Below are 24,350 nucleotides of genomic sequence, written 5' to 3'. Positions count from 1 at the left end.
TTTGATTTGATTTGATTTGATTTTGACTTGAATCTGATTGGGATGCTATGGTAAAATCCCTACCTCCAATGTAGTAACAAAGCCAAGCAACTCAACTATGCACAACAACATATGAACTGGGGTGCAGAAAAATGGTACAGTGATACAATGATAAGTGTCTGCAGGCAACATTAAAGCATAGTGGAGGTTCCTTGCAAATTTAGGGCTGTATTTCTGCGAATGGAGTTGGGGATTTGGTCAGGATCAGCGGTGTCCTCAATACTGACAAATACAAGCAGATACTTATCCGTCATGGAATACAATCAGGGAGGCATCTGATTCTCCCCAAATTGATTCTGCAGTGGGACAATGATCCTGAACATGCCAATGTCATTAGGAAGTATCTTCAGTGTAAAGAAGAACAAGAAGTCCTGGAAATGATCATATGGCCCCCACAGAACCCTGGTCTCAACATCATCAAGTCTATCTGTGATTACATGAAGAGACAGAAAGTTAGTTGGTTAATTCTCCATGACATTTAGAAAAACCTGCCTGCTGAGTTCCTTCAAATCTGTGTCTAAGTATACCTTCAACAATTAATTCTTTTTTGAAGGCAAATGGTAGGCACACCAAATCTTAATTTGATTTAGATTTTTATTCTGTTTACTAACTTTGTATTTTTTAAATTGATAAATATAAACAATAATTTCTATTATTTTTTTGTTCTTCTTTTTATGTTCTTACCTTACCGCATTTCTTCACACGTGCCTAAGACTTTTACAAAGCACTGTACATGTCCTGTGAAATCAGAAACCCAAGTGCAGACAGGAAACACAGCAGACCGGATAAACAACGGAGTTCAGTTCACGAAGAGTAAACACAGAATGAGCAAATTCAAGCATGGTACACTATTAACCTCTGTAGTAAACTGGTTATATAAACTAACCATGAGGTGGGAGAAGACACATGACCTGGAAGTGCTTACACTACAGGAGCCTATGAGGGATGAGCTACACCAAATCGATTCAAGTGAAAGTCGCTACTGATCAAGTGCGGAGAATAAACATGCACTTATTGGAGGGGTGCTGACCAAGACCCCCCTCCAGGGCACGGACAACAGGCAGGAATTAATGAACAATTTATGTTAGCACAAAGCCATAAGCCTAATACATGACATGACATACATGACATGGTTAAATGATACAAGGAAAGAGAGTACATTAGCAGAGCTACAGAAAAGTAGAAACTGAATGTGAAACACAGTGCAAAATGACAGTAAAACAGAGTACAAGTACAGTTATGAAAAACCAGAATTCAATGTGCAACACAAGACAAAAGTACACTACGCAAACTACACAATACTCTGAACACTAATTCCTAAAGCTAGTCACGTTACAATGACTGAGACCATAAAGCGTGAAACAAGCTACTCTACCTAGCTGTTAGACAGGGGGGAGGTCTGTGGGCACAAGAGGAATGGAAGACCGGAATGGTGAGTTCGACTTGGATGTTGGTTGTGGGTTCAGAGACGAAGATTGAGAGATGATCCAAAGTCCAGAGGACTATCCCGGGTGGACTTAATTTGTGACACATGGAACATAAAATGATGACCATGTGCATGCATGGTGGAGGAAAGTTGAGTTGCACAGCACTAGGGTTAATTATACAGTCTTTTTCAAATGGTCCAACAAAGTGAGGAGCCATCTTTTTGGAATTGAGGTGAGGTTCTTAGCACAAAGCCATAGCTTCTGACCAGGGGAATATACCGGAGCTAGGAAGAGACAACAGTTTGTTGTTGTCTGCATCCTTTGCGATGACGAGAGAAGGGCAGCCCGAGCATGTTTCCAGGTCCTTTCCCAGTGTGCCAGAAAGGTTTGGACCAAAGGGATGGTGACCTCTTGTTCCCAGGATGGAAAAACTGGAGATTTGTACTCAAGAGATCACTGGAAGGGGGATAAACCAGAAGAGGAATTAGTGAGGGAGTTGTGTGCATACTCCACCCATGTCAAATGGAAACTCCAGGAAGAAGGGTTTTCTGAGGTGATACAGCGATGGAGGATCTTGATTGACCATTGACCATCTGGCCATTGCACTGTGGGTGAAAACCAGAGGTTAAGCTGTGTAATGAGCTAGTTTATTTAGCAGTTCCTCCAGGATTTTGCGGGCGTTTTTCAAGATTGTTGTAGGTATACATGCCTGAATTCGCGGCAGCTTTTCTAAAAAATTGCAATGTGAGTTGCGATGTTTTAAGCTTATTTGTTGCGATGAAATTGCAGCAGACAGTGACAATTGCTAAAAAGTTGCATTTTTTCAGCTTTTAGAACATGCTTCAACATTGTAATTGACAATATTTATTCCGAAATTAATTCTGTAATGCTCCAACCCATTTACACAAAAGCTGGCACACCATGGTGGAAAATTAGCACCAGTCAGATACTGGTTTAACATGAAGTGGTTGGTAGATTTAGGGCACAAAATCATAATTTACTATTGAATGAATCACATTTGGACATATCTGTCTGTGGCTTAAAAAGTTAATTTCACTTCCTGGCACACCCATATTCACACACGCGCGCTTATGCCTTGTCATGTCAGTTAACAGGAAAAGTACTGAGAGATCGCAGTACTCCACCAAGACTGTTTATTACCTGACCTTGCGATGAACACAAGCGTGTTATACATGTGAATCGCGTGACATAAATATGGGCGGGAATTGATGGGACTCAGAAACACTCCTAAAATTTATTCAATTGTTCTTTGTGTCATTTCCGATACGTCCACAGTGGTGGATTTATAGTAGGGTCACATTGATGTGATCGTCACCAGGCCGCTGAGGTAGCGTTCACTTGTTGCCATGGTTCCCATCCCATCTCAATAGGAAATCCTTATAAAAGCCGTGGATCCAGACTTTAATCCACATCATGGCCAAAATCGAATCACTTGTTCCTTGTGTCATTTCTGACTTTCCCTGACAATTTCATCTAAATCCCTTGGTCTGCTTTTGAATAATGTTGCTAATGGAGAAATGATTCACATATGCTGATTGTCACATAACTTCGCCATGTTTCTTGGCGGAGTAATTACTGTAACTTACCTTTATTCTTTCAGTGCTCCTACATATTTGGAAGCAACAGTTTCCATCACAGTGATTTGTCTGGTCTGTGGTCCACTCGTTTGAGCCATTCTCTTTATATATTGTGTGGTAGAAAAGTGTTTATCAATCGATTACTTTTTTTTGTATTCCACCACAATATTGCATGTGTGTAAAACAGTTTACTTCCGCTTTGGTGAAGAACATCAGGAAATTAATTGTTTTGCACAGTCTTCAGCGATAATTTTTGTTGGTAAATGAGAGACATTAGAATGGGACATGTTTGCATCTTCGAACCAAAAACAAGGAAGTGAATTTGGTGACATACGTACATTATGTTTGTGCTGGGGACTGCTATGATTGGTGGAACTCATGGGAGGCTGGCCAAAATTGCAGAAAAGCTGCGGTGATTGGACAAAATTGCAAGATTGCACAAAATTCGTGGAGATTGGTTGAATTTGCACGAATTTCTGGAGGGACTGATTTAGTAGGCAGGCAGAGGTAGGGAGAGTGGACAGAGGGGTCTGTGGATGGAGAAGGAATCGAAGCATGGTATGGGGGGAGTTTGAACTTGGATGCTAATGGTGGGCCCAGCAACGGTGGTTCAAAGACGAATTGAGGTCCAGACTGGTGGCATGTGTGTCAGAGGGAACAGCGGGAGGAAATTCCACGCAGGGCGCAGAAAGCAGAAAGCAGAAAGCAGGTTCAACAAGAACAGAATGGTTTGGCCTGAACTGACTGACTGTTGTCTCATCAACAGTCCTGCAACGAATGGTGAGATGAGCCCATCTTTTATGACAGTGGTGATAAAAGTCACTCCCTGGTGCAGATGTCATCACTCAGATGGTTAATCAATCGAAGCGACACATACACACATCCACTTACACGCCTACACACATACATACCTGAGATCCACCAACTAAAAAGAGGAAGAGGGCATGAAAGTTTATATATACACTGCCCGCTGGAAAAAAAGTTGCATACCGTATTTTCACGACCAAAAGGCGCACTGTACCAAAAGGCGCAGTCTCAGTTATGTGTGCCATTACTGTATTTAAAACACACATAAGGCGCACCTGATTATATGGCGAGGGTTTTATATACAATCCACGCCCACACTTCCCCCTTTAACGTTCTCATGGTGTCCTCTCCTACGTCGGCCTTACAACAACAACACACACACAAGCATACAAGTGTGCGTTTTTAAAAATAGAGCGGGAGCAAAACTGAGTTTGGTTGTGCTTTATTTAAGTATTGATTACAAAGTACTAACATTTTTTTAATCATCAATAGGCGCGGGCATGGTAAAACACAGATAAAACAAGCACACAATTGTGCGTATTTAAAAATAGAGCGGGAGCAAAACTGAGTTTGGTATTCACTTTTTTTTTTTTTTTTTACCGGTAATCGTCATCAATCAAACCCATGGAAGTCCTCATCCTCTGTTTCTGAATTGAACAGCTGCGCTAAACCTCCATCAAACATGCCAGGTTCACTTTCTTCACTGTCGGAGTCACTTTCCGTGCCGTGCGGCGCCTCGGAAATGATGCCGGCTTTTGCGAAAGCTCGAACAACAGTGCCAGCAGACACGTTAGCCCAAGCATCTACAATCCATTGGCAAACTGTGACGTAACTCGCCCGGCGCTGCCTTCCACTCTTAGTGAAACTGTGGTCTCCATCGGTCATCCATCGCTCCCACGCCGCTCGCAGCCTTACTTTGAACGGCCGGTTCACACCGATGTCCAGCGGTTGGAGTTCCTTTGTCAGGCCTCCCGGAATGACAGCAAGCTCAGAGTTCATTTGCTTCACTTGTTTTTTCACATCGGCTGTGGGATGGGCACGCATAGAGTCACAGATCAACAGCGATGGTGATGCGTGGAAAAAACCACCTGGTCTACGTCCGCCTTACAACAACAACAACACACACAGGACGCACTGCACCATAGGGCGCGCCGCACAATTTGAAGAAAATCTAAGACTTTTATGTGCGCCTTATAGTCGTGAAAATACGGTACTCTAATATTCTGTTGGACTGCCTTTAGCTTTGAGCATGGCACTCATTCGTTGTGGCATTGTTTCAATAAGCTTCTTCAATGTCACAGCATATATTTCCGCACAGAAATGCATACATTTTTCACCAAGATCTTATATTGATGATGATAGAGTCGGACCGCTGTGCGAAATCTTCTCCAGCACGTTCCAAAGATTCTCAATGGGGATGAGGTCCGGACTCTATGGAGGCCAATTCATATGTGAAAATGAAGTCTCATGCTCCTGAACCATTCATTCACAATGAGCCTCGATCAAAACCCTAACCCCCACAGGCTTGTACAGTAGGCACTAGCCATGATGAGTGCATCCGCCTCTCTTCTTACCCTGATGTGCCCATCACTTTGGAACAGGGTAAATCTGGACTCATCAGACCACATGACCGACCACAATTGTTTCTCGAAGATGATGGTTCACCACTATCCTTCCAGGTTTTAATAATACACTGGACGGATCTTAATCTGATTTTAGTAGTTTCAGAAATCTCCTCACTTGTTTTCTTTGCTTGTTGCATTCCAATAATTTGACCTTTCTGAAAGAGATTAACATCCTTTCCATGACAACAGGATATGTCTTCTGACATGGCTTTTTAAGAAATGAGAAGTTCCACACTGCATCAGCTCGGGTTAAATAAGTTGTTGCCTGCTGAAATGCTTTCATCACAGCAGTAATTGTCCAATGGAGGATTCTTACCTATTTGCTAAGTTAAATCCAGGTGGGGAGCTTTTCTGGGGGCCAGTGCATATATTGCATGGGCAAATTTTCCATCTATCCATCTACAGAAATCTCCTACTGTTGCATATTTCTCACACTTAAAATGTTCCAGATCATTAAATACTTATATATATTTATTTTATACAGAGATCAGAGATCAGCCTTTTACATTGCCATGGAGGAATTTTTTCCTTCTTCTCTACAGAACAGTTTTATTTTGACCACATTAGGTGGTTTTTCGAGCCTGAACAACCTTTATAAGGCCTTGTCATAGCATATGAATTACATTCAAGTCCAGACTTTGACTTTGCCACTCCAAAATATTAATTTAGTTCTTTTTGAGGCATTCATATGTGGACTTGCTTGCATGCTCTGGGACACTTTCATGCTGCATAAACCATTTGCACTTGAGCTTTAGGTCATCAACTGATGGGTGGATATTCTCCAAGAGGATTTTCTGACAGACAGCAGAATTCATGACTCCCACTAATTATGATAAATTGTCCAGGTCCAGTGAAAGCAAAGCAGCCACAAACTATCACACTACCACCACCATGTTTCACTCTTGGTATCATGTTCTTCTTGTGGAATACAGTATTAGCTCTATGCCAGATATGAGGGGACCAGTGTCTTCCAAAAAGTTCCACCTTTGACTCATCACTCCACAGAATGTTATTTCAAAAGTCTCATCTAGATTTTTTTTGCAAATGGCTGACAAGCTTTTATGTCTTTTTGGTCTGGAGTGGTTTGCGCCTTGCAATTCTCCCATGGATGCCATTTTCTCCCAGTAGCTTTCTTATTGTGGAATCATGTACACTGACCTCACCTGAGGAAAGTGAGGCTGGCAGATCTTTTGATTTTCTTCTGGGTTCTTTCGGGACATCCTGGATGAGATGTTGATGCGCGAAATGGAGAAATGTTGGTAGGCTGGCCACTCCTGGGAGGGTTCATCACTGTTCCATGTTTCCTCCATTTATGGATAATGTCTCTCACCATGGTTCTCTGGAGTCCCAGAGCCTTAGCTTTGTAGCCCTTTCCAGACTGATAAATGCCAATGACTTTGTTTCACATCTGTTCATGAATCTCTTTAGAAAGTGGCACCATGTGCTGCTTTTTGAGACCCTTTAGCTACTTAACAGTGCCACACGGGTTCTACTTTAAGTGATGTTTAAGTTAAACAAACCTGGTGGTAATCATATGTGAGTGTGGCTGGTGAGAGTTAACCCAATTACCAAATGACTTTGGTAATTTGATAAGGGGCAAATACATTTTTCACATTCATTTTTCCTTCAATAAATGAAATAATGATTTAAAACTTGCATTTTGTGCTTTCTTGTGTTATCTTTGTCTTATATTAAAACAAGAAAAGCACTCAGAGAGCGCAGTACTCTGCCAAGGCTGCTCAGTTGATGTATCATTTCCGATGGATGAAATCTTCAATTAAAAATTACCTTGCGCTGAGCACAGGCATGTGTTATGCATGTGCTTGTTATGTATTTATACCAAATTGCGTATAAATCACCCTTTTAAAGGTCTGCTGATCAGTTCATCACTTTTGGCAAGCCTTTGTTTTGCTGCTGTTAAAAATAACAGCTTTTTTTTATTGTAAAGATGTATTTTATCATGTTGCAGGCTTTTATTTTGTCACCATTCCAGCAGCACAGGAAGTAGTTCTCTTAGAAGAGGTTTCTTGACATGACGAAGACGCTGCCATAAAGTCTGAAAATTCACATAAAGATGAAAGAAAATGGTTCGACGCTGTTGCTGTCTAGCAAAGGATGTGTCTAAACTTATAAATACCTGGCGGGGAAAAGTTCTTACGGTGAAGAAATGAGGGAAGGACATAAAGGTGAATTTGTGTTCACAGTAAGGCTGATGGCGGACCTCAACGTGTCTGGGGTTTGCTACATCGCGTGATCTAAATATATTGTGACAGGAATTGATAGGACTCAAACACCCCACAGTTTAATCATTTGTTCCTTGTATGATTTCCAACTGATAAATCACAGTAATTTTGTTGTAGGATTGCAATCATTAGATCGTCAGCAGGTAGCAGACACAGTGTTCACGTCATGGTTTCAGCGACACCGTGCAGGCTGCTGTATCTGGCAATGGGAAATCCTTAACAAAGCTGTGAATCCACAGTATAAGCTGCATCAATGCCAAAATTTAATCAATTGGTCCTTGTGTCCTTTCTGACCTTCCCTAAAAATGTCATCCAAATCCGTCGGTCGGTTTTTCCGTAATGTTTCACACAGACAGATTCACAGATTCACGTACGCCGACCGTCACATAACTCCGCCATTTCCTTGGTGGAGTAATTATTTTGATAATGTAAAACATTTGCACGTGACAAATATACAAAAATAAGACTAAGACTTTTTGGTTCAACAAGCCTGGCAGGAATCATATATTTGTGTGGCTTTTGAGATTGAACCCAATTGCCAAATGAATTTGGTCATGGTAGACTACTAGCCAATGGGGGCAATTACTTTCATGCAAATTAAGATGGCCTGAACAGCGATCATTATTGAAAAAACTGCATTTTGTGTTTTCTTGGGTTATCCTTGTCTAATATTACAAGTAATTTGATGGTCTGGAACATTTAAGAATGACAGATATGCAAAAATGGAAGATTTCTGTAGGTGGAAAATACTTTTGCATGTATATTGATATACACTCCTCACCAAAAGTGTTGGAACAGTAAGGCCAATTCCTTTATTTTTAGTTATAGACTGAAAACATTTGGCTTTGACATCAAACCATGAATATGAGACGAGAGACCAACATTTCAGATTTTATTTCAAGGTATTTCAGTGTTTCTCCTGCTGCAAAGCTGATGTGATCTACACTAAACATGTCTACTGTTATTGTGGACAAACAACTCTGTCTTTGATTCACCTGTTCAGTACACATTATTCCAAAAGTCCTGGTCTTTTTATGTTCATATTCAAACTTTAGTGTTGCTTGAATGTTCCTTTTCGAGAGGAAGGGCTTTTTCCAAACACACCTCCCATGCTGCTAAAATTTGTGCAGTCTTTTCCAGATTGTAAAGGAAGCATTTTGACACCAACAGCTGCAGAGTTACCTGCACATCCTGTAATGAAATGCTGGGGTTCTTGGAGAGCTCCTTGTGCATCAAATGATTTGAATGTCAGCTGCAATTTCTGAGACAGCCAGCCCTGGACAAACTAGCAGCTGTTTGAAATCTATATTACTTTTAGGATTTTCTCAAAAGTAAAATGATTATAGATGATTTGGAGTTGGACATTTGGAGTGATGACAACATACCAATATGAAAGGGAACAGCAGAGCCTAGAAGTATGAGGTTTAAATACAACAGGCTGTACCTGTCACCCAAGAAGTTCTAATTATTTGCAAATAATCTGGAATCCCCTGATTCTCATTTCATTGATATAAAGATCTGATAAATGTACAATTTCATTTGACTAAAAATAGTTTTTTAATTTAAAAAAGATGCAGAATTTTAATTTTATGTGTAATTTTTTGAAGTATACCATCGGTTTCAAACTATTTTGAAGAGGATAAAGTGCTATGTTGTCCAAATGTGTCAAAAAAAGACAATAATTTCCACTGCATATACTTATTCTTTTTTACATCTGTACTGCAGTAGGTACTTTGCAGTTACAATATTAACAAAGGCATGTCTGAAATAACACTGAATTAGATTTTTACCACACCACACTAATATTGGTCATCTAGTGTGCAGAGTGTGTATTACCTTCAAATGTTCTATTCCACATGCGTGATGTGATCTCTGTTCCATTCTTCTTGCTGTATCCACTTTTCATGGCTTCATGCAAGGCAATGGCATACAGCAACATGGCATCATGGAATCCCTCAACAAACATGTTGACCTGACGTTAAACACACAGGCATTAAGGGAAATTATGGTAATTCTTGTACTATAGCTGCCAAATTCTGACAGATCACTGCACAATGTCTTTATAGGACAGTTGCTAACAAAGCTTCACAGAACTCTAATTTTGGAAGAATTCAGAAATAACACACAGTAACACACACTTGACACTATCAGTAGTGATAAAGGGGTCAAGATCTAGCCATCTAAATTTTCTCAGCACATCCTAGATAAAACAGGTTGTTTTGGGGTATAAAAAATTAAAGGGGCAAGATTTCCATTGTCTTTCTATCTTTTCTTCCCAGACACATATGATAAAAAGTTTTAAAGTTTAGTACACTGAGTGGATATACTACATTCATTTTCTTTCATCAAGATTAATGTGTGCTCCTCAAGTACTCGGTGCTGTCTTGAACTTTGTTCAAATAAATTAGCTGTTTAACTAACTTTACTGTGAATCAAATGCAGTGCTGACATACATTTTAGCCACAGGCAATACTAGAAAGCAAAGAAAGCAGAGACCCATGCATCCTTTTAACATCAGTCACGGACAGAAAAATCTGTTCATCCCTCATAACGTTATAAATACGAAGTTTCAAGCTTAGGTTAGAGCTTCAGGGTATGAACATTAACTAAACTGACACTGAAAAATGTTTCTGTCCTCTCAGACCAAACACGATGATTCATTATACCTTTTCAAAAATTTGCATGCTTGATTTTCTAAAGTGTTTGTCATGAAGCAATGTGTTGATCTATCAAAACCAAACTTAGTACATGAACTTGGCATCCAATTTTGAGAGAGCAAAAAACAACAAAAAAACAAATAAACAAACCAAGAGAGTTACTGGGCATTTCAGTAACTGTTGATGTGTTTGCCTCAAACCATTCTAGCATCTGATAACAGAGCGGGGCATCCCAAGAGCAAAATAATGTCAGCTTGTCAGTTTATGTCAACCTAAATGATGCAACTGCCATATTGGAATTTAGGGTTAGTCTTAGGTTTACAAATTTTCGTACATGAAAAAAGTAAGTGAGAATGCCTCAAACAGGAATTGAGTTCATATCTGGGAGAATGTTTCATGTACTGACACCAAACCTGAGCTAGGTAAGGTTGTCCTAAAAAAATAGTCATTACACATCTTTTGAATACTGGGTGCATTGCAATAAACACAAGACTATTTTGTCTGACACTACCAGTAGCTTATCAATTCAACCAGTTTTAGTAATTGTATTGCATTTCATCAAATACCTTAAACAGTTTTTCCTGGCCATAAACATTGTCAAATTTTAAAAGCTAATACAGACCTTTGAAACAACCAAGCAACACTATTATTCTGATGTGACATCATATTGTATATCACTTACACCCAGTATTTGGTCAACAGACAACTTGCCATCCATGCTGATAACTGGATCAGATCATGCTGCAGTGCTGCACAGCTTGAAGTTTTATTTATGTAGCAGGTTAATGCTGCCAGAGCTACATTCTGGCAACTGATAACTGACTTAGTAGTTTAATGGGCGGCACTGTCAGGCCAGCGGCAGCTTGTGCTAGTTAAGCAGTGTTTTGTGGTTTTGTTTTGTATGTGTTTTTTCTCTCCCTCTTAATTAGGCTTGGCTCGGCAGGCAGGAGTGGCAACAGGTGTTCTCGATCCGCAATCATGATCAGTGGGCGTGGGGTGCAGCGGGAGATGTTCAGCAGATCTTCACCACCTCCTTTATAAGCAGACGCTGCTCGCTTCTCTGTGCCGGATCGTAGCAAAGCGATAGCCACCACCATTCCTGTAATCACTCATCTGATTACTTTTCCACTACTCATTCTTACTCAATTCTAATGCATTCTCTGCTCCTCTCTTCAGTCTCCGGATCAGCTGCTCCCGTCTCCGTTGCACTTCAGATCATCAGTTTTACTTCGTTCGTTGTTCGATTGAGGAGGCTCAGCTGAAGCGTTCCAGTACCGGCGTCCGGTCAACACACAGATGGTTACCCAGCACCGGCTACCACACGGACCGCCGGCCGATTGCAGTTTACCAGCAAGCCCTGGAACCCAGTCCGAGCACCCAGATCCTCTTATTGTTAAGTACTGAGAAAGACTGACTGTTTGTCTGTTGAAGCTAATTGGTATTTTGAAGAACCGTGAATAGCAACTGAGGAAGACCGATTGTAGTCTGAGCTAAGCACCTGTGAGAGATGGTTAAGATTGGATATTCCTGTGAATGATTAATTTGTCGTCTTTAATCTGAGATACTTTGAGAAACGGTATTTGAAGCCAGGCTAGTTTGTGTTTGCTGTTATTCACGCATTGAGAGACTTTTTAGTTAAAAAGTTTTGCATTGTGTATAGTTCGCTAACCCACTAGTTGGCGCTACCTTTGTTGTCTTTGTTGACAAATTATTTCCTGTTTCTCACCCCATTTTGGGACTTGTAGTTTTCATTATAAGAACATTAAATCCATTCATAAAAAGAACCTGTGTCCGTTGTTTCCTGCACTTGAGCTCCACCAGTATTCATAACAGGCACTACTGAAGAGGACGTCTATACCAAGAAATCAACCTGGCCAACAGTAGCTCTGGACCCAAATATCCTAATATTTGTCCCCCCGCCTCAGTATTCTTCTCGTGAACTGGGCTGACATGCTCCCTCTTCAGTTGTCACTATTGGAACCGATCCTAATATTCGCCTCTCCTTGCCTCGCCTCGCTGAATTTTCGGCTCGTTCCTCCGTTCGCTTACCACTGCTGACATTACGGACCAAAGCGAATATTCATTCGTTCCTCCGTCCGTCAATAAGTGACAACCCCCCCACCCCCACCAATTTATATTCCCATTGACTCAGCCTTAAACCACACATACAGTGCCTTGTGAAAGTATTCGGCCCCCTTGGACTTTTCAACCTTTCGCCACATTTCAACCTTCAAACAAAGATAAAATTCTAATTTTTTTTTTGTCAAGAAGCCACAACAATTGGGACACAATCGTGAAGTGGAACAAAATTTATTGGATATTTTATACTTTTTTAACAAATAAAAACCTGAAAAGTGGGGCGTGCAATATTATTCGGCCCCCTTGCATTAATACTTTGTAGCGCCACCTTTTGCTGCAAGTCGCTTGGGGTATGTCTCTATCAGTTTTGCACATCGAGAGACTGAAATTCTTGCCCATTCTTCCTTGCAAAACAGCTCGAGCTCAGTGAGGTTGGATGGAGAGCGTTTGTGAACAGCAGTCTTCAGCTCTGCCCACAGATTCTCGATTGGATTCAGGTCTGGACTTTGACTTGGCCATTCTAACACCTGGATACGTTTATTTGTGAACCATTCCATTGTAGATTTGGCTTTATGTTTTGGATCATTGTCCTGTTGGAAGATAAATCTCCGTCCCAGTCTCAGGTCTTTTGCAGACTCCAACAGGTTTTCTTCCAGAATGGTCCTGTATTTGGCTCCATTCATCTTCCCATCAATTTTAACCATCTTCCCTGTCCCTGCTGAAGAAAAGCAGGCCCAAACCATGAGGCTGCCACCACCATGTTTGACAGTGGGGATGGTGTGTTCAGGGTGATGAGCTGTGTTGCTTTTACGCCAAACATATCGTTTTGCATTGTGGCCTAAAAGTTCGATTTTGGTTTCATCTGACCAGAGCACCTTCTTCCACATGTTTTGTGTGTCTCCCAGGTGGCTTGTGGCAAACTTCAAACCAGACTTTTTATGGATATCTTTGAGAAATGGCTTTCTTCTTGCCACTCTTCCATAAAGGCCAGATTTGTGCAGTGCACGACTGATTGTTGTCCTATGGACAGACTCTCCCACCTCAGCTGTAGATCTCTGCAGTTCATCCAGAGTGATCATGGGCCTCTTGGCTGCATCTCTGATCAGTCTTCTCCTTGTTCAAGCTGAAAGTTTAGAGGGATGGCCGGGTCTTGGTAGATTTGCAGTGGTCTGATACTCCTTCCATTTCAATATGATTGCTTGCACAGTGCTCCTTGAGATGTTTAAAGCTTGGGAAATCTTTTTGTATCCAAATCCGGCTTTAAACTTCTCCACAACAGTATCTCGGACCTGCCTGGTGTGTTCCTTGGTCTTCATGATGCTCTCTGCACTTTAAACAGAACCCTGAGACTATCACAGAGCAGGTGCATTTATACGGAGACTTGATTCCACACAGGTGGATTCTATTTATCATCATCAGTCATTTAGGACAACATTGGATCATTCAGAGATCCTCACTGAACTTCTGGAGTGAGTTTGCTGCACTGAAAGTACAGGGGCCGAATAATATTGCACACCCCACTTTTCAGTTTTTTATTTGTTAAAAAAGTATAAAATATCCAGTAAATTTCATTCCACTTCACGAATGTGTCCCAATTGTTGATTCTTGACAAAAAATTAAAATTTTATATCTTTGTTTGAAGCCTGAAATGTGGTGAAAGGTTGAAAACTTCAAGGGGGCCGAATACTTTCACAAGGCACTGTACTTCCTCACTTAGCTGCTTCTGCAGTTCCTCATACATCAGTCAGTTCCAATAAGATGTGTTCAACACCGTGAAAATTGGTTGTTTAGTGTGAGATTGACATGCATACGTACATTTCCACAATCTTTGCAGTCATTCAGTCCAGTTTTTTCGATGGATTTTGTCATTTCGATAAGGAAATTCTCAAACTCAGGCTTGACTGTCCTGAGCAGTGTCACGGTGTTCAGAGAAGCATAGGCTTGCCTCGCATCATTGTCGTATTTATCTCCTCTCTTCCATGAGCCATTCCCTAGAGTTGAATAGAAAAGGGACAAAACAAGATACATCTCCACACATACCTGACAAACATGATTGTTTAGTCCAAGATCCTTGCTTGTGTTGTATCTACTCTCAGATGTACATGGCATTGGATAATAATGTCTGCTAAGTGAAATTGTATAATTGTAGACAAAATCAGTTTGAAAAATAATCATCCCTACAGCTAAATTGAATACACTGGCAGACTGGTAAGTAGCTACAGAACAGTGCTTATTGAACAGAGGCCTGTAGGAGGAAGGCACATCATTTTAGGAATGTATCTTATTAATGTTAAAATGTAAGGTGGGCAACAGTAAAAGTGGGTGTTTAGGGAGGTTAACTGGTATGAAGCATGTCTGACTTTAACAAAAGATTGTTATGCAGAAAAACTGTTAACCAACAGCAACCTCTTTACACCTTTGAGACACAGAACAACATTATCATTCACGTAGAGTTGGGGGTTGTGTCCATTTGATGAATGTAAGTCCAATATTCAGTCTTTGCTTCTGTTTTCTCTTCATTAACTTAACATCTCACCAACTAGATATGCATCTAAATCTCATATTTAAATCAAGACATGCAAAACAAATATCCAAAACACCATGGTTATGGACTGCCAGTTGTCATTTTCAAATTCTGAAAATGTTTGAAGTCTTAGACTGGCATCATCGATACAGAGAAACTTTATTATTCCAGTAAGACTGCTAACATGGATAATAATAATTCAGTTTGTTAAATACAATTAGTTAAATTAAATGTGATGTTAACTTACCATAAGAGGATGAATTGAAGAGCTCAATATTAAAAAACATATAATTGCCACTAGTTAACTGTCGTTTGTGTGCAGCCAGCATAATCTCTCGTATTTTGTCCGCTCCCATGCACATGATCATCACTGCAGGAAAATCACACAGAGACAGAATAAGCAATGCTTGAATAGCATAAAATAAAATAACTGAGTAAGAACAATGTTTAGTAGGTAACTCATCAAACAGTGTTCATAAAGACCATGGAAACTTAACAAAGAAGGGTAGAGGGTCTGAATGTACATAGTGCTTTTCTACCTTGGTGGCACTCAAAGTGATTTACAATGTTTATTCTCTCTCTTAATTCCTAATGGAGTTAGGGGTATTTTCAATATTACCTGTCCTGGTAAACAGTTTCAGTCCCACCCAGAATGTATGACTGTGGGTCATTTTTTGTCCCAACCCAGCATTAACTCCAGCCACAATGAGCTATAGGATGAGACTGTCCTGTAGTTTAAATTCCATCCAGTGTCACACTTAATTTCAAACAGGAGTTCAATATTTTTAACGGTGGGAAAAGCTGCATGATGGAAACATGCTAATGCAAGCATAGCTTCATCTCTTTGCCTTTGGTTTTTGGATTTTTCCTGCTATTACATATCATGTCCTGGAAATTTCAATGGTTAAAATGCTGCCCTATACTATAAGTTTTAATAAACAACAAGCACAGACAATATTTAATTTCCTCCTCTCGCAGGATGTGATCCTGCTGTCAGCAAGAACAGTCCGGCAATAGTTGTGCAGAGAGCAAAATTATAGAATGTTAGTAGACCATAAACCTATCAGTACAAAAATGAATGCATATTTGAGAGTCCAGTGGAGCAAAAACTAAAGGCATAGTGATGTGGAAAACAGTGATATGTTCAGATAAGTCATCTCTTACACTATTCTCACGGGCAGGATGACAATGTCCCCATCCATTGAGCTGAGGGCTCACAAAATGGTTTGATGGTTAAAAAAATGTTACAAATCATATGCCATGGTCTTTGCAGTCACCAGATCTCCACATAACTGAACATCTATGGGAGATTTTGAACCAATGTATTAGACAGCACTCTTCTGCCATGATCACATTACCAAATGAAGGAACATCTTTTGGAAGAATAGTGTTTCATCCTTCCTGTGGAGTTCTAGAGTTTAGAGAGAGCCTAGAAATACCACAGCTGATCTGGCAATACATGGCGGTAGGGCTGCAACTAACGATTATTTTAATAATCGATTAATCGGTCGATTATTTTTTTCAATTAATCGATGAATCGGATTTAAAAAAACACGTTTTTAATTTCTGCCTCTATTCAGAAATAGAAGATTTGGACGGACAGAACAAATAAGATGATTGTAGTGAAGCCTTTGTCTTCAACCATCAACAGAGGCCTCATGTCAGTGACGGTCATGTTGAGGATGCTCTCAGTCAGACAGCTGCTTGCTGTGGTTTACATGATGTCTTTCTCATCATGAAGCCTCTCAGTGCAATTCATCCTGCCTCACTCCAACACAGACCAGTGTTTTCACTCAGACTTTGTCAGAAAATGAAAACTTGAGGCTTAATCTTCAAATTATTACCACCATTGTGTGCAAGTTATGTTTATTTATAATGCATATCCAAACCATGCTTAAGCTGATTAAAGTGAAATAAAAAACATCTCTCACACACACGCCCCATCACTGTTATCAATCAGCTAACAAGCAAACACTAGCATCAGCCGAGCTACCAGAGAGACGAACATGACATTTCCTCACTTTAAAACGGAACAAACTAGGATAATGCAGTGACTTAAAGTGCATGTCCACTAGATGTGGCACATCGCATGTGACATGCTGGTCCGGTTGCGGTGCATTTCCAGCTGCAATCCAGTGTGTTTACCTGGAGCTCATTTGCATAAAGTAGACTGACTTCTACTGTCCTCAAACATCTAAACTAGCTGTCAGTGAACTTAAACAAGGACAGATTCAGCTGCTGCACAGCTTATTTCTCACCTCAAATGCTTTCAGAAATATTTTTCGCTGAAGTGTTTTCAAAATAAAAGAGGAAATTTGTGGCCGAGCCGCTGTGTTTATCCAACATGCCTCCCGTCAAGCTGAAAGCGCGGTCACGTGACCACGTAGTGGTTCGCTAGTGACCATCTGCCGTCCGTGCAATTTTCAGATGCATACGTTGCCCTGCAGGAAAATGGAATGTAGTGGACACGCAGCATGCTTTTTGTTTTGTGAAGCGTGAAATGCTCCCACACTTTTGAGGACTTCGGTCAGATGGTTTTCTCTGTGCCGGTCATGTTTCATTTGTTGAACTTACTTTTCCTTTGAAAATACTGCCTCGGCTCTACCTCCACCTCACTCTGTTCAACTTGCTCTGCAGGTGGAGTTTTTTTTAACATTTATTTCAGTCAACCAGCATTGACAAAGCTCTGCAGGTGAAGTAGACGGCTCTGTGACATGGCGAGTGACGCATGAATCACACGACACCCCAGGAAGAATTTTTAGGGACCCCAGGAAGAATAGTCGTCACCATGGTGACAACTAATGGGGATCCAATAAACAATAAACAATAAACAAACGAATCGATAATGAAATTTGTTGCCAATGCTTTTAATAATTGATTATTATCAATTTAATCGATTCGTTGTTGCAGCCCTACATGGATTCCCAACATTTTATTAAAACACTTTCTGTTGATTTTCCCTTTAACTTTGTCACAGATTATTTCTGCAGATGAGATCTATAATGCCGCTGCATGTTCAAGGTCCACCTTGGAGTTAACTGCAAGTTGAAATTGCTCCACAAACCTCTAGAGGAGGGGTATTTTGATCAGACACTAATTCACCTCAGCTTGCACCTTTCAAGACAAAAAAGGAGCTGCAGTTTTACTCCAAGGTCCCTCCAGATGTTCAAGCTCCAGTTTTCTAAGACTGAACTCCCCACTTGCAGGGAACTCCTTTTATATACCCAATCTCACTGTAATGTGAGGGTCTGAAAGCAGATCAAATGGGAAATGGAAAGTTAAACAGCTCCTTTTGTGTAATCTGTAACTCCTTCAAGCAGGAAACCAACCACCATTTACCAACAAAAAAACATGGCCGCAGACGTGGTGCTTACTCCGCCCAGCTTCTTCACACTCTACAAAACAACTACATGTCTGCTGATGGTCACAATTTGATAAAGCCAACAGAACCACATTGTCTGAAAAGAGCAAAGAAGCATGTCTGACATGCCCAAACCATACATTTTCTTCTCTCCAGGTGCCACTGAAACGTGAGCACAACCCCATAACCCATTCTACTACATTTTCATGCAATCTGCCTGCAAAATGAATGACTTAATATTCAACTCTGAGTACACATGATTCATAGAGGAGAAAGGCGACAGAGTTCAGTGATTCTATTGATTTCACGCCGACTGCTCATATTCATGAATTTTGCAGACAAGTACATTAAACTGAATTACTGACACTGAGGGAGATGCAGATATTGCACCAGTATCTTCCAATGTTTGAGTTCCTTCTTTATTTAGATGTGTGCTTTCAAAAATATCTGAGGCAGACAGATCAATGCAGTGATACACACCCAAAAGTGATAGGAATCCAGTAGTAATAAAAATGATAGTTTTAAACTTATTTGTAAAACAGCATTCATTCCAGAATCCAGCTAAAAGTACTTAACAGTCAAAGAAATGATTACATGCTTGTAGTTCTTCAGAACTAAAGAAAAAAAAAGATAAAGACCTCGCATTATTATAAAAAGAATCACAGAAATTCTCAACTGCATTCCTGCAGCAGTGGAGAGGACACTCTTATTTATTTTAATGAGAACTGTATATTTTAAAATAAACATTTATGAACTGTAAGTCCTGTAATGTGTAAAGAATTTTTACAAAATAGCAGATGCAAAGAATTACTTTACCGGGTTATATAAACTTTTTCCTTGGTGTCCAAGTGATTAAAAATAAATAAACCGATAAACCCCAGCGTTCCTCATAATAAAGAAGATTCAGAGTCTCCCTGGAACATTCCTTACAACTCTGTCACTTAAACACACCTCCTGAAATATCCCTTGAGTCAGTGGGACAAACTTCACCTCAGTCCTGCCAGCACTATAGCACCCTTTAATTACACTGGGCTCTACACACACTACTGGCCCTGTGTATGCTCTGCAAGCCATTCCATGGTGTAGTGCTTGCAGCCAGCAATATTTCAAAACTTCTAGATTCTCCTTTTTGCTGGGGCAATGATGCTAGTTACAAATTAACTCAGGAATGGGGCAGCACTTGGTGCACTTACTGAGTGTCCACAGTGTATTTTGTGCCCTGTGTTGGCTGTAAACTTAAAAAGCTAGAGCAAATAGGCAGCTGCAAATTATGATGGATTGGTTGGTTTAAGAGGTGAACAGGATAAAGAAAGGAGCGTGAGCAAGTTCCTTTTAAATTCAATCTGTTGCTGTTGGATGGAGCCAAACTGTAACACACATAAATACTGTCCATTTTCAGTCTAATCAAATAATTGTTGGATAAGCTGACAGATGAATTCCCATCTTACTGTTGTGTGTATTATCATTGGCTACATATAGCTCTTGGCCCTAAACTTTAAGACATTTGTGGTTGTACAGTAAAAGCAAGGCATTGCTTTACAACTATGCAGGAGCCCAGAGGGAGTTCTCTCCAAACACAAAGACTTCATACAGACTCAGGATGGGAGTGCATGTCGCAGGAGAATTAACATCAGGAATGGACCAATCATAAGAAGGGTGCTTCATTTTCACTCTAAAGTAGCTGTACCAGATAATCATACAAAAATCTTTAGGAAATTCACAATAGCATTTTTGCAGGCAAAGCCAGAAGGAGTAGATACATGAATTACCATCAGTGTCTGTGGAATAGTTGCTTTCTAAAATGTGAAGGAAGAGGCAGGTGGCCTGTAATCTAATTAATTAGAGGCTTTGTAATTAATTAATTAATCTCAATTAATTGCATTTTTGTCAAATGGCAATATTTGACACAAGTAATTATTTTCAATTCAAATACAGAGATATTATGTGTTTATAATTTACAATTTATGAAATTAATAAAATTTTAAAATGGAACATATTGGAAAAAAAGTGATTTGGAAGATTTAAAGCCTGGATTTTGTTTGTTTTTTTCCACTGTATGGCTATAACAAAAGCATAAGCCGTTCAAGGACCTTCAGAAAGTAGAAAATCCACAGATTCATCTGATAAATGGTGTCATTTTGATTGTTCTTTTTGTAGGAATCAAAATTTTTATTTACAAACAAAAATCTTTTTTCATAAACTAAAAGTTTATGATTAAGTTATTAAAAAACAGACATTTTTGTGGTTATTACTCTGCCGAGGCGCCGCGTCTTTGGCAGTGTAACAACTTAAACCACAAAAATGCTTGTTTTATTTCTATTTATCTGCATTTTTCATCTGTCTGCTACATTCACAGATTACTGAAACTCAAGATGAAATTATAGCGATTATATTCAACATTGTACAACTTTTTGTAAACTAAAGCACTTTCAGTGTCTTCTAAAGTGGTCTATTATGGGATGGCTACACCGTTAGCTGTTAGCAGGACTGTCGTAGCTAACATTAGCTGTGGTGCTAACAGCTACATGTTTATAGCATTGAGGTGATGCCGTCGGCTTGAAGTGCTGCAGTGATCAGAAAACTCTTTGTTGCAAAATTTGCAAACAACCAGGCTTTTATCCAAGCTGCCATCAGGAAGATTTTTCAAGTAAACTTTCCGCCCAACAAGCTCAGTGTGTTCTCATCTTCCTTCACTGTTCACCAGTGCGCTGAAGTCCAGTGTAGCCAACTCCTCAGTAAGGAAAGTCGCTATTGGCTGTCCTAAAAGTCGCCAGAAGTCGCTAAATGATGTCATCTCCTAATTTGCATATTTCCCAGTTTGAATGTAATTGTAATCAACGTTGTAGGAGAGAGGAATAACGTTGTGGAAGAGACCAAAAAGTGAGTATAAAACACCCAAAATATGTTTTTGAACTAGAGGCTAAATGCTGTGGTTTATTTTAGCATGACAGTGAAGAAAGATTTTCATTTATATTCCGCTCCATAAGTCTGGATGAGATCTGTAGTGACTGCGCACGCGCGATTCACCTGCCGTCTGGCCGCGGAGTGATGTGGGTCTCCTCTAATCAGACGCTGGGTCTGCTGCGGGGTTACTGGACTGAGCCTGTGCTTTGGGAGGAGGAGAAGCTCACAGCAGCACCTGCTGCTCATTGAAAACAGTAACTGCAGAATGATCCGAGTTTTCCTGTCAGTCTCCAATACGGCAGAAAAAGTCGCTAGATTTGTCGCTAGTCGCTTTTGACAAAAAAAGTCACTAGGACGCTTTGGAAAGTCGCTAGCAAAAAAGTCGCTAAGTTGGGAACACTGCTGAAGTCACTCAGTGCTTCCTGTGCTTCTTCACTGCAGCTGGCAAACAGATTTTAGGTTCATTACCGCCACTTACTGGGCTGGTGTGTTCATCACAGTTTACTGGTGTGCCAGAAATTAAGGAACTGAGAAAGGTGTGATTTAATGCGCTAATTTATTTAACGTGTTATTTTTGCGGTAATTAATTAATTGAAATTAACGCGTTGAAGTCCCAGCCATAATATGTATGTATATTATATATATAGTCGCTAAGCAATCATACACGTGGACAAAATTGTTGGTACCCCTCAGTTAAAGAAGGAAAAACCCACAATTCTCACTGAAATCACTTGAAACTCACAAAAGTAACAATAAATAAAAATTTATTGAAAATTAAATAATCAAAAACAGCCATTACTTTTGAATTGTTGATTAACATAATTATTTAAAAAACAAACTAATGAAACAGGCCTGGACAAAAATGATGGTACCTCTATAAAAGATTGAAAACTATTTGACCAGAGTGACATGATTAACTCAGGTGTGTCATTTAATTGACATCACAGGTGTTTCCAAACTCATAATCAGTCAGTCTGCCTATTTAAAGGGAGACAAGTAGTCACCCTGCTGTTTGGTGAAAAGGTGTGTACCACACTGAACATGGACAACAGAAAGCGAAGGAGAGAATTGTCCCAGGACATCCGAAAAAAAATTATAGACAAACATCTTAAAGGTAAAGGCTATAAGACCATCTCTAAACAGCTTGAAGTTCCTGTGACAACAGTGGCTCATATTATTCAGAAGTTCCAAGACCCACGGGACAGTAGCCAACCTCCCTGGACGTGGCCGCAAGAGGAAAATTGATGACAAATTGAAGAGACGGATCGTTCGAATTGTATCCAAAGAGCCCAGAGCAACCTCCAAAGAAATTAAAGGTGAACTCCAAGGCCAAGGTACATCAGTGTCAGATCGCACCATTCGTCGTTGTTTGAGCCAAAGTGGACTTCATGGGAGACGACCAAGGAGGACACCACTGCTGAAAAAAACTCATAAAAAAGCCAGACTGGAATTTGCAAAAATGCATGTTGACAAGCCACAAAGCTTCTGGGAGAATGTCCTTTGGACAGATGAGACCAAACTGGAGCTTTTTGGTAAGGCACATCAACTCTATGTTCATAGACTCAAAAACCAAGCATACGAAGAAAAGAACACTGTCCCTACGGTGAAACATGGAGGAGGCTCAGTAATGTTTTGGGGCTGCTTTGCTGCATCTGGCACAGGGTGTCTTGAAAGTGTGCAAGGTACGATGAAATCTGAAGACTATCAAGGCATTCTGGAGAGAAATGTGCTGCCTTGTGTCAGAAAGCTTGGTCTCAGTCGCAGGTCATGGGTCTTCCAACAGGACAACGATCCAAAACACACAGCCAAAAACACCCAAGAATGGCTGAGAGAAAAGCGTTGGACTATTCTAAAGTGGCCTTCTATGAGCCCAGATCTGAATCCCATTGAACATATGTGGAAGGAGCTGAAACATGCCATTTGGAGAAGACAGCCATCAAACCTGAGACAACTGGAGCTGTTTGCTCATGAGGAGTGGGCCAAAATACCTGTTGACAGCTGCAGAACGCTCATTGACAAATACAGAAATCGTTTAATTGCAGTGATTGCCTCAAAAGGTTGTGCAACAAAATATTAAGTTATGGGTACCATCATTTTTGTCCAGTCCTATTTCATTAGTTTGTTTTTTTAAATAATTATGTTAATCAACAATTCAAAAGTGATGGCTGATTTTGATTACTTAATTTTCAATAAATTTTTATTTATTGTTACTTTTGTGAGTTTCAAGTGATTTCAGTGAGAATTGTGGGTTTTTCCTTCTTTAACTGAGGGGTACCAACAATTTTGTCCACGTGTGTATTATGGCTGGGACTTCAACGCGTTAATTTCAATTAATTAATTACCGCAAAAATAACACGTTAAATAAATTAGCGCATTAAATCACACCTTTCTCAGTTCCTTAATTTCTGGCACACCAGTAAACTCTGATGAACACTGGAAAGAAAAGTATATATATATATATATATATATATATATATATACTTTTCTTTCCAGAAGCTGAGGAATCATAAATTTTTCCATGTCTGAACTTCAGTGAGCAAGATATTCCCTATCCAGAAAATCCCAAGCAGTTAATTCCAAATGAAGTTCCAGAATTTGCATAGAGCCATCATTAAAATGTATATCATCAGTCTCTGAAGATAAAATTTTACAATAATTTAGAGGCTAAATTCTCTCTTAATGTACCTCAAGTTAATTAAGTGGATTTGCTCCAATAATATATGCAGTCTAAAGAAAAGACATTAATTTACCCTTGGTGCTTTAACAGGAAAAAAATGCTATCTTTTACATAACTGTCCATGAAACTTTGTTTGTCAATAACAATTTCTGTCCCACCACTGTTCAGTTTAACTGAAACTGATGCTCCTCTATTGTATCATGATGTTTATCTCCACCACAGGTCTATTTGTAATGCAATTATAAAAGCACAGCCAAAGGCACTGCTTTTCCCAGACCCGTAGAAACTGATGGCTGATGATGCGCTAATGGCTCACTTCAGTAACCTGGATAGAGAAGAACTGATAGAACCTTAAATAATAATTTTGTAGTTTACAAGGTGAGGTTCTGAAATGATCTGGAAACCTGGT

General features: G+C 39.9%; 1 protein-coding gene across 1 annotated transcript in view; it reads right to left on the bottom strand.

Annotated features, from left to right (window-relative positions):
• Positions 1 to 24,350, bottom strand: part of npr3 (natriuretic peptide receptor 3) — a 58,179-nt gene that overhangs the window by 21,809 nt on the left and 12,020 nt on the right. Inside the window, exons 2-4 of the mRNA XM_022216443.2 lie at positions 15,247 to 15,369; positions 14,291 to 14,466; positions 9,576 to 9,711 (exon numbers count right to left, since the gene is read on the bottom strand). Coding sequence (XP_022072135.2) covers positions 9,576 to 9,711; positions 14,291 to 14,466; positions 15,247 to 15,369 — 435 coding nt within the window. The remainder of the gene's footprint in view (positions 1 to 9,575; positions 9,712 to 14,290; positions 14,467 to 15,246; positions 15,370 to 24,350) is intronic.

The sequence above is a fragment of the Acanthochromis polyacanthus genome, chromosome 7, assembly GCF_021347895.1.
Source record: "Acanthochromis polyacanthus isolate Apoly-LR-REF ecotype Palm Island chromosome 7, KAUST_Apoly_ChrSc, whole genome shotgun sequence".
In the NCBI taxonomy this organism is placed as follows: domain Eukaryota; kingdom Metazoa; phylum Chordata; class Actinopteri; family Pomacentridae; genus Acanthochromis; species Acanthochromis polyacanthus.
Note: the sequence above shows the minus strand (reverse complement) of the source record. Positions and strands in the feature narration are given on the sequence as shown.